The sequence below is a fragment of the Nycticebus coucang genome, chromosome 4 (genome assembly GCF_027406575.1).
Source record: "Nycticebus coucang isolate mNycCou1 chromosome 4, mNycCou1.pri, whole genome shotgun sequence".
NCBI lineage: Eukaryota > Metazoa > Chordata > Mammalia > Primates > Lorisidae > Nycticebus > Nycticebus coucang.
This window is the reverse complement of record NC_069783.1, coordinates 91627362-91640910: the sequence shown is the minus strand read 5'-3', so window position 1 is coordinate 91640910 and position 13549 is coordinate 91627362. Positions and strand designations below refer to the sequence as shown.

Sequence of the window (13549 nt, the reverse complement as noted above, 5' to 3'; positions counted from 1 at the left end):
TCAGTCACTGGACTGGGTGCCCAGGTAGGCCCTGGCCCAGGCAGTCACTGCCACTGCCAGATGCCCAGAAGGTTGCCTCGGTGAAAGCTACAGACAACTGGGCATGTAACCAGAGGCTAGGGGATCATTTGGTTCCATCCATGTGAACTTCATGCCTACCATGTTTGAAGACTGGGGTCCACCAAGATGGAGAGCAGAGGCTCCTCTGGAGGGGTTCTGGGGATGAGGCTATAGGAGGCTTCTCTTCCTGAGCAGCAGCAGTGAGTGGCCCTCTCAATGTTGGTGGTGATACCCAGTGGACACAGCTCCCAAAAGACATCCTCAGAGCCCTACCACCCACTGTCCTGGCTCCCTACAAATAGTGCCACTTATGGGACAGGGCTGAAGCATGTAGCTCATCTCCTGAAAACCTCAGTGGGTTTCCCTCATAGGACCAAGGACAATTCCTCCTGCCCAGGGCCGCCTCCTCGCGCCTCCTCTTCTTCAGTCCGGCCAAGAGTGGCACATGATTCCCAAGCATGCCACCTTCTTTCTTGCTTGCATGTCTCATTGGTACTGCCAACTCTTCTCTCTTCAGTGCCTGGCTAAATGATCACCACTGGGAGCCTCCTCAGCTCCCCTTCTAATCCCTCAGCAGTGGTCACACCTCAAGAGCAGCCCTACCTTGTAGTCTTTGTTTGGTACCATTTCCCCAAACCAGGGTCATGAGCTGCTTGGTAGAGGTCTGCATCTTTGTAACTCCCATCTAGCCACATTCTTTATACCTCAGGGTGGCTGTGTCACTCGGCCCTGGGGAGCAGGGGCAAGGGCTGCTTGCACCTACCTTGGAATGTTGGAATCTGGTTGGATGTCAGGTTCCGGGCCTGGTAGATGTAGCAGAAAAGCTGGTAATAGTAGGGTTCTGGATAAAGAGGAACCACATAGGTCACCTCCTTCCAGCACGCCCCCAGGTTGCCCTCTGGCTCCTCCATCTCCACCTCTCCTCACTCCCTGCCCAAGCAGACTCCTGATAGGGTGCTCACTGTTGAAGATGCAGTAGATGAAGGGCAGGTCGGGGGGCCGGGTGTTCTCTGGGACACGCCTCCAGGAGCTGAACCACGTTTTGCTGCCTTCCTCTTCCTTCCTAGGACGCTCTTTCAAATCCATAGCCTGTGCCCAGGACAGTGTCCCTTGAGGCTCTTGGGAGCTTTTCTTTTCCCTAGGCCAGGCCCATCAACCTGCTTTCCTCACAGGCTTCAACCTCCCAAGCCTGAGGAGTGGGGGCCCAGTCCCCGCAACCCGCACCCAGGGCAGGCCCTGGCTCCTCCAGGAGGCAGTGGGCATCACCCAGCCCGCTGGGGCTTTACCAAAGACCCCTCCAGGAGGAATATGGGTGCAACACCCTTGTCTGTGTCAGGGGCCAGACTGCGATGCCAGCAGCGGCGGCGGAACCGGCTCTGGGGCTGAGGGTTCAGGAGGAACTTGGAGCGGAAGATGCCATACTCCCAGCCGTCCTCTTCCCCCTTGGCCAGATTGTGCTGTTTGGAGGAAGGCCGAGTTGTGCCCCTGCCATGGTCCAAGGTGGCCCCTGCCCTGCCATTCCAGCCTGTCGGCCCCTCACCTCCTGCAGGAAGGAGAGGGTCTCCTGCTCGCCGCCCAGCTCCCTGTGGTTCCTGAAGCGCATGCGCACCCAGTGCCGGCGGCGGCAGGAGTGATAAGTCTTCTCCACTGGGTTCCAGACCTGGGGCAGGCCCGAGGGCGGGATTCCCACTCCATACTCCCAGCCTGTGAGGGCAGGACCGCGGCCTCTGGGTCCCCAGGTGCTGGAAGGTTGGGAGGCTAGGAGGCTGGGACAGGCCTGAGAGAGAGGCAAGCTAAAGGATCTCTCCAGCCTTGAGTCATGGGGAGGAGGGTGTGGCCACACTGTGAAACCAGGTGGCCTGGATTGAGGTGCCCATCATACATAGGAGGAGGGTGAGGCTGTGACATGCACAAGGCCATGCAGCCTATAAGCAGTGAATCTTGTGTCTTGAGCCCAGGCCTTTAGATTTCCTGCCTACTGCTTCTACCCTGGAGCTACTTGGGGGTGAATTCAGCCATGACTAAAGGCATTTGCCCAGCCCTGCTCTGGGCCAGGTCTTGGGTGCTTAGGAGCTGCGCAATCTCAAAACTAGGGCCCGTGTGTATGGAAAAGGTGGAGATCCAGTTCTCTGAAAGCCATTGGACCCCTGGGAACTCAGATCTATCCCAAGAGCTTAGTTGCTCAAAGGCTGTCAGAAACATCTGTCACCCCTGCCTGCTGGAACACATGGCAGCTGTGGGGATTTTGAGGCCCTGAGCACTGCCACCCCTAGCTAGAGAACTGACCCTCATTGTCCACCGCAAGGTTCAGCTCCACAACCCAGTTCTTCTTAAAGTGCCAGCCTTGGGGACACTTCACCTTCTCCCGGGCCTCCACGGGCTGTCCATTCTGCAGGTGAACATTGAGGGCGAGCTGAGGGGCACATGAGCTGGGAGGAGGATCCCCTCCCTCTCCCCACATAGCTGTGTTTGCCTGTGGTGGCTACAGTGGCCTCCCACCCCCTGGACCAGACAGAGCTTGCTATGTCTGATGCCACCCAAGTAAGCACTTTATATGCTTTGAGGACTTGGCTTTCTGCAATGTAAAGTGCTGTCTGCTTGTGGACAGTGGAGACTACCATGTGTTAGAGGTAAGTTAGACCTGTGCTGTGCAACACAGTAGCCACAGTTGCCTGGGGCTTCTTAAAAATTTAAATTAATTAAAATAAGACAAAATTCAGCTTGGTGCCCATAGCTCAGCGGTTAGGGTGCTGGCCACATACACTTAAGCTGGCGGGTTCAAACCCCCCCCTAAAACAATAATGACAACTTCAACAACAACAAAATAGTGGGGCGTTGTGGTGGTCACCTATAGTCCCAGCTACTGGAAGGCCGAGGCAAGGGAATCACTTAAGCCCAAGAGTTTGAGGTTGCTGTGAGCTATGACAGCACAGCACTCTACCAATGGCAACAAAGTGCAACAACAACAAAAAAGACAATTCAAAGTTCAATTCCTTAGTCTCACTCGTCCCTCATTTCATACACTCAATAGCTGCACGTTGACAGAGCAGATAGAGACATTTCCATCACCACAGAAATTTCTGTTGGACAGGGCTGAGTTAGACTAGCCTCAAACAGACTCTCCTTCAGGGTAAGCACCACCTTTGTTTTTGTTTTTGAGACAGAGTCTCACTATATTGCCCTTGGTAGAGTCCTGTGGTGTCACAGCTCACAGCAACCTCTAACTCTTGGGCTTAAGTGGTTCTCTTGCCTCAGCCTCCCAAGTAGCTGGGACTATAGGTGCCTACCACAACGCCCAGTTATTTTTCTGTTGCAGTTGTCATTGTTGTTTAGCTGGCCCAGTCTGGGTTCGAATCCTCCAGCCTTGGTATATGTGGCCAGCGCCCTACCGACTGAGTTATAGGTGCCGCCGAAGTACTACCTTTGCAAGAGGCCTAGAAAGGAATCTCTGGCTCTCACAGTCTTATTTAAGCTATCACTGGCCCCCAGCTCTTTCTACAAGGACACATCAGCTTCTGAGGCTCCAAACCTGGTTGCCTAGCTGGCCCCCAGTTCCCTGAGGCAGTTTTGGCCCTGCTCACCACGTCTGTGTTTGGGATGGCAGCAGATACCCAGGCACCTTTGCCGTCACGAACCTGGTTCTCGTACACCTCCTCCAGCACCTGGCTCTTGTTGATGTCTGTGTCCAGGAGGAGTCTGGGGGAGGGGGACCCCAAGTTCCCAGCACATCTCCTTGAATTTGTAGTCCCTGGGAGTATCCTCTGCAGGCCACATGCTCCCTTACATGGCATTCCCCCCTCCCATGGGCCAGGGGCTCTGGCATCCAGGGCAGCGTGGTGTACAGGCCCCATGCACTGGGACCAGGCTCAGTGGCTTTGTGCCCATGCTGCTGCTAGTTGGCCCTCCTGAGTGACAGGAAGTGCCAGCTTCAGTGGGGCGCGCCAGAGGGCACACAAGCTCAGGCCTGTACCCCCCAGCCTTACCTCCTCTGAGGTTCCACTATCCAGTTGCCCTTCCAATGCCATCCTGGGGGTGGCTGGAAATCCGTCTTGGGAAGGGCCTTATTCCCCATGACATCTGAGAAGTTGGGGCAGCGGTGTAGCCCCTGCAGCCCCCACTCATCTTTGTACTTGGCCTGATTCTCGTACTGGGGGAGGAAAAGTCTTCAGTGCCTGCCACATCCTCCATGACATAGTGCTAGGGACATTGGGCCCCACTGTGACTCCCCCTACTCTGGCTTGCCAGTGCATCCTGAAAATGTGATAGCCAACCAAGAAAGGGCCACATCCCCACTACACAGATGAGCAGATTGAGGCTGAGAGGCCAACCCCGTGCCACATCACTCAGCTAGCAGAGTGGGATGTTTGCCTGAGTCAGGGCCCAGTGCCTTGTATGCAACCTGCTTGCTTGCTGGTCACTGTAGACGGGGGAAACCCTGTCCTGCTACACCTTTTCTGCCTCTGGGTCTTCTCTTCCATATTCCCCTGCTGGACACACAGCCTGTGCTCCCTGCACCTCATCCCACACCCTTCTCCAGGCCCTCTAGGGCTGGCTAGACATATTATATATCCATCCACTCATGTAACTTAGAACTGTAAAAGTTTGTTTGAATTCAGGAAATTAAAAAGTCTGACACACTCAACTTTATTTCATCTCTGCCAACAAAGCTGGTTCCTGAGCCATGTCTTTCCCTGGGAGCAAATGTCATCACCCCTTCCCTGATTCTAGAGCAGCCTCTGGCTGGCTGCCCACCTACTCCATGGGTTTATGGCTCTGTGAGCAGATGCCCCATATCTTGCTCCTCTGAATATTCCCAGCCTCCTCCTCCCAGGACTGCCAGCCTCACCTGCCTTGTCCCAGGCTGCCATGTGACAGATGAGGCCTCCTACAGTTCAGAGCCTGGTTCACCCCACATGCTATAGACTAACTGGGAAGAGCTCTCAAAAAGCCTCCACTGGGGAGAGAGTGACCAGGCCTTGGAGGGCCACTCAGTATCCCCTTGTCACTGCATGCCTGTAGCTTATCAACATAGAACCTTCAGCTGACCGTGTCTGAGATTACCTTAGTCTCTGCTACCTTTACCAGACTACTCTCAAGATTCTCAGATTTGGTCAACAACATGTTTCGCCATCCGCAGTGCTGGGTTACTGCTTCACCCTCCCTTCTTGCACTAAAAGCCCTTCTGGGAGGCCATCTCTGCCCTGGAAGGCCATCCCCCACCCCAGCACTCCTGTCTGGGCCCCGAGCCACCACTCACTGTCTCTGCATACACCATCATGTTGCCCTGGCGGAGCAGTTGCAGATCCTTGCTATCTGTGATATTGCCGAACCACATGCAGACCCGGAGGTGGGCTGGTAGGATGTTCTTCTGTCCTTCACCCTCTGGGTACTGAGCCAGAGATGGGTCAATCCCACAGGATGCAGGGGAGGAAGGGGGCACATGCAGCCAGAATGGATCACCCCTACCCCTTCCCTCTGAGCCCTAGGAGCAGGAGATCTGAAAGTGAATGATTCAGAATTCTGTCTTCTGGAGTGGAGATGGTGACACCCTGTGAGCCCATATGAAGCAGAGAGGTGGGGAGGGATGGGGAGATGGGCGAAACTGCCTAGGGAGTCTGAGAAGGCTCCACAGAGGAGGAGCTGTGATAATTGGGACATCAAAAATGATACAGGCAGTCATTTATTGTGTGCTAGCCACGTGCCAGCACTGTGTCAAGTGACAAATGTGCATCATGCCTTGATCCTCACACCCCATGAGGCAGGCCTAGTAATCACCAGGCCTATTCTACATAAGAGAACACTGACACCTGGACATGTTCAGGAGTTGGTCCACAGCCACACAAGCCAGCCAGTGGTAGAGCCAGGATGCAAGTCTCAGTAGTTTTTGCAGGATGAGAGGACTCAGATGGGCATGGGAGGAGCCTTGCATGTTGGTGGAAAGGGCATAGACCAGGTACAACTGGTGCTGGCTATTTGGAGTTTGGGCCAAAGGGAGATGATGCAGTATGAGGTGCCTGGGGCCAGCCTGGGGGCTACATTTTCTCCAGGAGGCAATGGGGAGCCAGAGAGTTTCTGGGGAGGGAGGACTGGAAGGAGAGAGGCTGTGGTCAAGGCTGGAGTGGTGTTCTAGTTGTTCAGTCCTGTTTATACCTTACATCTGATAGGATGGGCTGGTGCCCAAACCTCAGAGGTGTTAAATATTTGGAGATCACCCAATCATGGGCCAGGGAATATATGACAAAGGGGCTAGACCAAGTGACGGCCATGAGGTGACAGAAGAGACTGAGTTGAGGAACACTTATGAGGGACATGGACTCGGTGTCAGCCCACCGTGCTGACAGGCACAGGCCCCTGCCTTCCTCTAGGGACTGTTTAAACCCTATTTAACCTGGTAAAGGGCCAAAAAGAAAGGAAGTAGACCATGCCCTGGGAGAGGTCCCATGGGGGCCTACCTGTGAGTTCAGGGGCTTCCCCATGAGTGTTTCTGGGCCCTGTCCACCCTGACCCTGTGAGGACCCCCTGCTCCTCACCTGTAAGAGGAGTGTCTGTATTCTCCCACAGAACTTGCCAGAATACAAGGCCCCTGCTGGGGAGAACAGGATGGAATGGGCGGGCACCTGTGCATAGGCCACACGCTGCTCTTTGGCCATCAGCCAGATCATCACATCTGGAAGGCTGATCTGGGGCTGTCAGAGTGGACGGATGTCAGACCCTGTGTGGCCAGCTCACAGCCCTGGTCCCTGTGTCCTGTGTGTCAGTGCCCACCTCAGGGAGCACAGCATTGAGGTGGTACAGCCAGCCCTCCACGGTGGCCACCATGTCCCTGGGCTCAGCCTTCTTGGCCTTTTGGGCGAGTTCCTTCAGGAGGTGGCTACGGAGCTGCCACCTCTTCCTGTCCAGGTTGGTGGCTGCGGGCCGACTGATCATGCAGGGCAGAGGGCGCCTATGGCCAGGACAGGGTAGCAGGGGCTGGATCTCCCTACTGCCTCCCAGTGTCATCATCTTTGGCCGTGCCCTAAGCCAACATGCCCTCCCTGGCCTCAAGATCCTGCCCCACTCACTTCTGGCCTGGCCCAGGAGCCCTTCCCACCCCTCCTCAGGAAGCTTGCCAGGGTGGCTCTGGCCAAGGTCTTCCTTCAGCTCTCCCATCCTCCCAGTCCCTGCAATGTACCAGGCCTGTGCCTAGGGACCTGGTGCCTGGGTAGGGAAGGGGTATGTGCTGTGAGGTGGGTTTGGGGCTTAGAGAAGCTCTAGTGTGAGTCTTCTAGAATAGGCAGAGCCCTGAGGAGGGCATTTTGGATAGAAGAAGCAGGGTCAGAGGTGCAGATGTGGAATGTGGGGTCAGGCTAGTCTAGAGAAAGGGGAGGGGGGTTTGGTAGGAGCCTCAGGCTGTCCCAGGGTATGGGACAGCAGAGACCATGCTAATGGGGAGGTCAGCACATTTTCTGGAGGAACCTGAATGGAAGGGAAGAAACAACTCTGTTGTTTTTTTAAGCTGGGGAGAGATATGCACAGCACCCCTACTTTTTGAGGAGGTGGTTTGGGGAAGTGTTCTATAGAGTACCGCTCTGAGCCACCAGCCCTCTTTGTCAGCCCTGGGCTGGCCCCACCCCAGGGTGCCCACTCCTACTTGCAGTCCTCTACCAGCTCCTTCAGAAGTTTCTCCCACTGGTGGAGCAGTGCTGGATCCTTTGGATTCCGCATGGATTTCAGGGTGTCCAGATTGGCTTTCTGCCCGGTAGAAAACAGCAAGAGAGCTGGCTCAGCATAGAACTCATCTGGGACAAGCCACAGAGATGACTGGCTCAAGGTGTTTTCAAGGACCTTGGGACATTTGAGGGTAACCTGGCAATGTCAGTCCATGGTTGTCACATGCTCTTGCAAGGCTAGGACCCCCTCTGCTTCCCTCTACCTAACTGAAGAAATGGGTGGCAGAGAGGAGCCAGGATGGGGTAGGACTGGGAAGCAGGGCAGGGTGCTAGTTCCTGAGTGGGTATGAGAAAGTCATGTCTGAATTAGGGGCACCAGGGAGCTCCCCGGAGACCTATATTCCTTGGCAGGAATATAGGACCTCCATCGGGACCCTTTATGATCTTATCTCTTCCATCTTCTCTATCCTAATCTTTATGTCACCTTCATGTTTACCCTCTTACTCTCAAACTTCAAAGACTGGCACATCGCTATGACTTTGCATATTATTCCTTTCTACCCCCTGCCACTCCTATACATTCTTCAAAACCCTACTGAAATGTCACCTCCTTTGCAAACACCATCAACTATTCTCTCTTCCTCTCACAGAGCTCTATGACTCTATAGCTCTGGGTACCTGTATTCCCTACTTGTGTTGCATAGTGATTGTGTATCACACTTCCCTCAATGGTAAGGATGGGGCTGTGTTTATCCATCTTTATGTCTTCAGTGCCTAGCCCTGCAGCTGATACATTCATCTTGATAGCATGGAACATGTGAGCTGTGTGACAGCTGTGTGACACACAAGCCTCCTATAAGTGTGATGCAGTTTCCTAAGTCTCCCACCCACGATCTGAATCCTTCCCTGCACCTGATTCCATGCGACTCACTAGGCGGTCCCGAGTGAAGTAGAGGAGGTTGAGGCAGTTTATGCGGAAGCTGACGTCCTCCCAGCTGGAGGTCACAGCCACAACAGGCTTGGTGTTGTACCAGGGCACATAATGATAGATGTTCCCTGAAACACAGAGATACTCGGACATCATCTGAGGGACTCTGGGAGGTCTGCCCTTACTGTATCTCTTCAGAGGACCTCCCCTGGGCCACTTGACTTTCAAAGAGGCCATCTGCTAACGGTGCTAACTGGAGCCCTCCAGGCACAGGCTGGGTGCTGATTGAGAACATGTGCTCTTTTACAGGCATGACCAGCTTCTATGGAGCACTCATTGAGTGCAGTGTGTCATGTCACACAGTCTGTCAGAGCCCTCCGTTTACAGTGAGAAAGTGCAGGCTAGCCAGGGGAAGCAGTATGCCTGAGGTGGCATGCCCCTCTGGGTGAGACGTCAAGGCCAGGGGCATATCTCATGGTAGGACTAGGGTGCGGGGAGCAAGCTTGGAAAAACCCAGTCTTGAGCATGGCAGACTGGATTACCAGGCTATGTTCCTCATCGAAACAGGTGGGAAGGAGATGAGATACAATGGATTCTTTTTCTGAATTCTACTGCTGAGTTGGCCTTGAAGGAAGAAAGCCACAGAAATAAAAAATAAAAAAGGCAGAAAGTATGTGAGATAAGCGAAGCCAAAGCTGTTTTTTTGTCTTATGAATTGGAGAACTTGTGTGCCTCTTGGTAACTACAGGGGCAGGAGAGAAAGCCCAGGGCTGCCTACGGTGGGCAGTGTAACAGAAGAATCATGCCATTTCCCCATAAAGATGTGTGGAAGTCGGAAACCCCGGCAGCTCAGAATGTGACCTTATTGGGAGACAGAGTCTTTGCACATGTTATTTAGTTAAGATGAGTCTTAACTAAGGGTCTTTAATCCAAATATGACTAGTGTCTTTATAAGAAGGAAGACAGAGAGATGACAGCCACACGAAGACACAGAGACACAAGGAGAACACTGTGTGAAGACAGAGGCAGAGACCGGAGTGACGCATATACAAGATCAGGAGCATCAAGGATTGATTGTCAGCAGCCACCAGAAGCCAGGAGAGAGCAGCAGAGCAGATTCTCCTCAGAAGGAATCAATGCTGACTCTGATTTCTAACTTCCATCCTCCAGACCTGTGAGGCTATCAGTTCTGTTGTAAGCCACCCAAAAGCCTCCGTACACAGGAAACCAGGTAGCGTGGAAGGTGTTATCATGAGTGGGTGAGAAGATTTTGCGTGTATGTGTAGAAAGAGGTGGTTAACATGTAGAGAATATTTCATAAAATTTTGTAATGAATATTTTGTAAATAAGAATACATTTAGCTATAATTTCATTTTCCCTGTGTATAGTGACTTTCGGGACACTGCTATAGCTGGCACAGTGAAACCTATATCCCCGCGGGTGGCGCCTATGGCTCAGTGAGTAGGGCACCGGCCCCATATACCGAGTGAGGGTGGCGGGTTTGAACCCAGCTGCGGCCAAACTGCAACAAAAAAATAGCTGGGCGTTGTAGTAGTCCCAGCTACTCAGGTGGCTGAGGCAAGAGAATCGCCTAAGCCCAAGAGCTGGAGGTTGCAGTGAGCTGTGATGCCATGGCACTCTACCGAGGGCGAGGGTGACAAAATGAGACTCTGTCTCTAAAAAACAAAACAAACAAAAAAAAGAAACCTAAACCCTCAGGGCCAGGGTGGTTGAGAAATAACCCACCATATGGAAGGGAGTGGTGAGGAAGCTTGCATCTTCAGTGTGGCTTTGGGTTAAGAAGAAAAAAAATTTTCCCCAAAATTGTAACAAGCCGGGCCTTACACAGTTTGGCATTCTGAGTTCATGCTATCTGAAGAATATCAAACAAAAAATTTAATTTAAAGTTGTTCTTAGGCTGGACATGGGGGTTCACACCTATAATCCCAGCATTTTGGGACGCCAAAGCAGGAGGATCATTTGAGGCCAGGAGGTGAAGACCAGCCTGGGTGACAGTGAGAAACCTCATTGCTACAAAAAGTAAATTTAAAAAAACTGATTATCCAGGCATGGTGTTATGTACTGATAGTCCCAGAGCTACTCAGGAGGCTGAGGTGGGAAGATCATTTGAACCCAGGAGTTTGAGGTTATAATGAGCCATGATGACACCACTGCACTCCAGCCTGGGCAACAGAATAAGACGTTGTCTCTGAAAAACAAACACAAAAAAGCAAAACAAAAAACAAAAACAGAGCCAGGTGTGGTGCAATGGTTCACGCCTATAATCCTAGCACTCTGGGAGGCTGAAGTGGGTGGATCGCCTGAGCTCAGGAGTTCAAGACCTGTCTTGAACTGAGTAAGAGCAAGACCTTGTCTCTACTAAAAATAGTAAAAAGTAGCCAGGTGTGATGGTGGATGCCTGTAGTCCCAGCTACTCGGTAGGCTGAGGCAGAAGGATCTCTTGAGCCCAAGAGTTCGAGGTTGCTGTGAGCTGTGATGATGCCATAGCACTCTACCTAAGGCAGCCGCATGATGCTCTGTCTCCAAAACAAACAAAAGAAAACAAAAAAACATGGTCCCCGCCTGGCAGTGCCCCAGTTAACTAGAGGAGGCAAAAGCAAAGCCTTTTTGGAGAATGAAACTTTAACGAGACCACAAAGAAAGTTCCAAGAAAACAAGCAGCTGAGAACTCGAGAGAAAGTCATACACAGCATTATCAAGAGACACAGAAAAATGTTCAAAGCAGCTCTAATCAAAATAACTAAAATTGGTAAGAGCCAAAAATATCTCTTTCTTTCTTTTTTTTTTTTTTTGAGACAGCTTCAAGCTGTCGCCCTCAGTAGAGTGCTGTGACATCACAGCTCACAGCAAACTCCAACTCCTGGGCTCAAGTGATTCTCCTGCCTCTGCCTCCCAAGCAGCTGGGACAACAGACACCCGCCCCAACGCCCAGTTATTTTTTGGTTGCAGCCCTCATTGTTGTTTGGTGGGCCCGGGCTGGATTCAAATCCACCAGCTCAGGTGTATGTGGCTGGTGCCTTAGCCACTTAAGCCACAGGCGCCGAGCCCAAAATATCTCTTAATAGTAGAAGGGATAGATGAATTTTGGTACATTCACACAACAGAATATCCTCACAGCAACAAGAATAAATAAACTATAGCTATACCCCACATCATCTAGATTTATGAATACATTTCACGTACAAAATGTTGAGCAAAAGAAGCCAGATCGGTTCGGTGGTTATGGTGCCAGCCACATACACCAAGGGGTGGTGGGTTTGAACCCCACCTGGGCCAGCTAAACAACAATGACAACTGCAACAAAAAATGGCCAAGCGTTGTGGCCGGCTTCTGTGGTCCCAGCTACTTGGGAGGCTGAGGTAAAAGAATCGCTTAAGCCCAAGAGTTTGAGGTTGCTGTAGCTGTGATGCCATGGCACTCTAATGAAGGCTACGTTAGTGAGACTCTGTCTCAAAAAAAAAAAAAGAATACAGAAGAAGCCAGATACACAAGAATACATACTATATGATTTCATTATATACAATGTAAAAACACAGAGAAATCAGAATGGAGGTAAGGAGAATGGTTGGCCTTGAAGCCTCTGGGCTGTTGCCACTGTACTTCATGAACTCAGTGTAATTACATAGGTACATGTTAGCCTCATAATGATTCTTTGAGCTCAGTCCATGTACTTTTCCATAGGTATGTTATACTTAAATCAGAAGTTTACTTAAATAATTAAAAAATAGTGGGGGGAACAAAAGGACAAAATAAATGTGTAAAATATGGTGTGTCGAATGGTGGAAAATGCTATGGAGAAGCATTTCTGTTAAGCAGTTTTAAGTAGAATGGTCTCCTAAGGCCTTTCCATAAAGATCATCTAGAAGAAATTATCCAGGATGCAGCCCAGAGGGATGGCAATATGAAAAATATGGAAAAGAGATTTTCAAATATGAAGGACAGAATGAGAAGATCCCCAGAAGATAGAGTGAGTTCCAAAAGGAGATAAAGGAGAAAAGAAGAAGTCCTTTTCAGGGAGAAAATATAATTTTCTAGAATTCTTGGAAGACACCTGGCACTGAGTGAATCGTTAGAATTGTGTATCAGCAGAGATCCATGACCAGAGTTCTCAGTGTGAGCATATGATACAAAGATGGCAATTTCCCTCTTCTGCTCTTGTATGGCTTACAAAAGCAACAAGGAGAAGCAAAATAACTCCATTTTCAGCAAAACAAGGAGACAGATATAATCTGCAGACTCAAAATACACATAAGGACTGCCAAAAGCAACTATGATCATCACAGAAGCCCTGAAGGGTAAAGTGCAGCAGAAGCCACCTAGGGGGAAAGGGAATAGCAGAACAGATCGCAGAAAGCACAGCTTGATGGTAGCAGACAGCAGAAAATGCCAGCAAAAATATACTCCCTGAAGGAGCTCAGGAAATGTGAACCGGCAGGACTCAGAAAACAAGTAGAAGAAAAAACAACACCAGAGAAAGGAAGCCCACAGGAGATTAGTCCCAGCAAATGAATGAAGGGCATAGAAATAAGGAGAGAAATAAGAAAAGTGGGTGGCGCCTGTGGCTCAAGGAGTAGGGCACCGGCCCCATACACCGGAGGTGGCGGGTTCAAACCTGGCCCTGGCCAAAACCTGCAAAAAAAAAAAAAAAAAAAAATAGGAAAGAAAGTCAAAAAAGGATCAGAGAGAAAATGACCGACATACGAAAAACCAGAGAGTAGGGCGGCGCCTGTGGCTCAGTCGGCAGGTCGCCGGCCCCATATACAGAGGGTGGCGGGTTCAAACCCGGCCCCAGCTGAACTGCAACCAAAAAATAGCTGGGCGTTGTGGCGGCCGCCTGTAGTCCCAGCTACTTGGGAGGCTGAGGCAAGAAAATCGCTTAAGCCCAGAAGTTG

At 51.3% G+C, this 13549-nt stretch overlaps 1 protein-coding gene across 1 annotated transcript in view; it reads right to left on the bottom strand.

Moving 5' to 3' along the window:
- FER1L5 (fer-1 like family member 5) overlaps positions 1-13549 on the bottom strand; it is a 57648-nt gene that overhangs the window by 10818 nt on the left and 33281 nt on the right. The window contains exons 20-31 of the mRNA XM_053589358.1: positions 8640-8764; positions 7691-7791; positions 6826-7003; positions 6591-6746; positions 5318-5449; positions 4044-4207; positions 3642-3756; positions 2347-2449; positions 1601-1764; positions 1347-1517; positions 1023-1149; positions 824-901 (exon numbers count right to left, since the gene is read on the bottom strand). Of these exons, the coding sequence (XP_053445333.1) occupies positions 824-901; positions 1023-1149; positions 1347-1517; positions 1601-1764; positions 2347-2449; positions 3642-3756; positions 4044-4207; positions 5318-5449; positions 6591-6746; positions 6826-7003; positions 7691-7791; positions 8640-8764 (1614 nt within the window). The remainder of the gene's footprint in view (positions 1-823; positions 902-1022; positions 1150-1346; positions 1518-1600; positions 1765-2346; positions 2450-3641; positions 3757-4043; positions 4208-5317; positions 5450-6590; positions 6747-6825; positions 7004-7690; positions 7792-8639; positions 8765-13549) is intronic.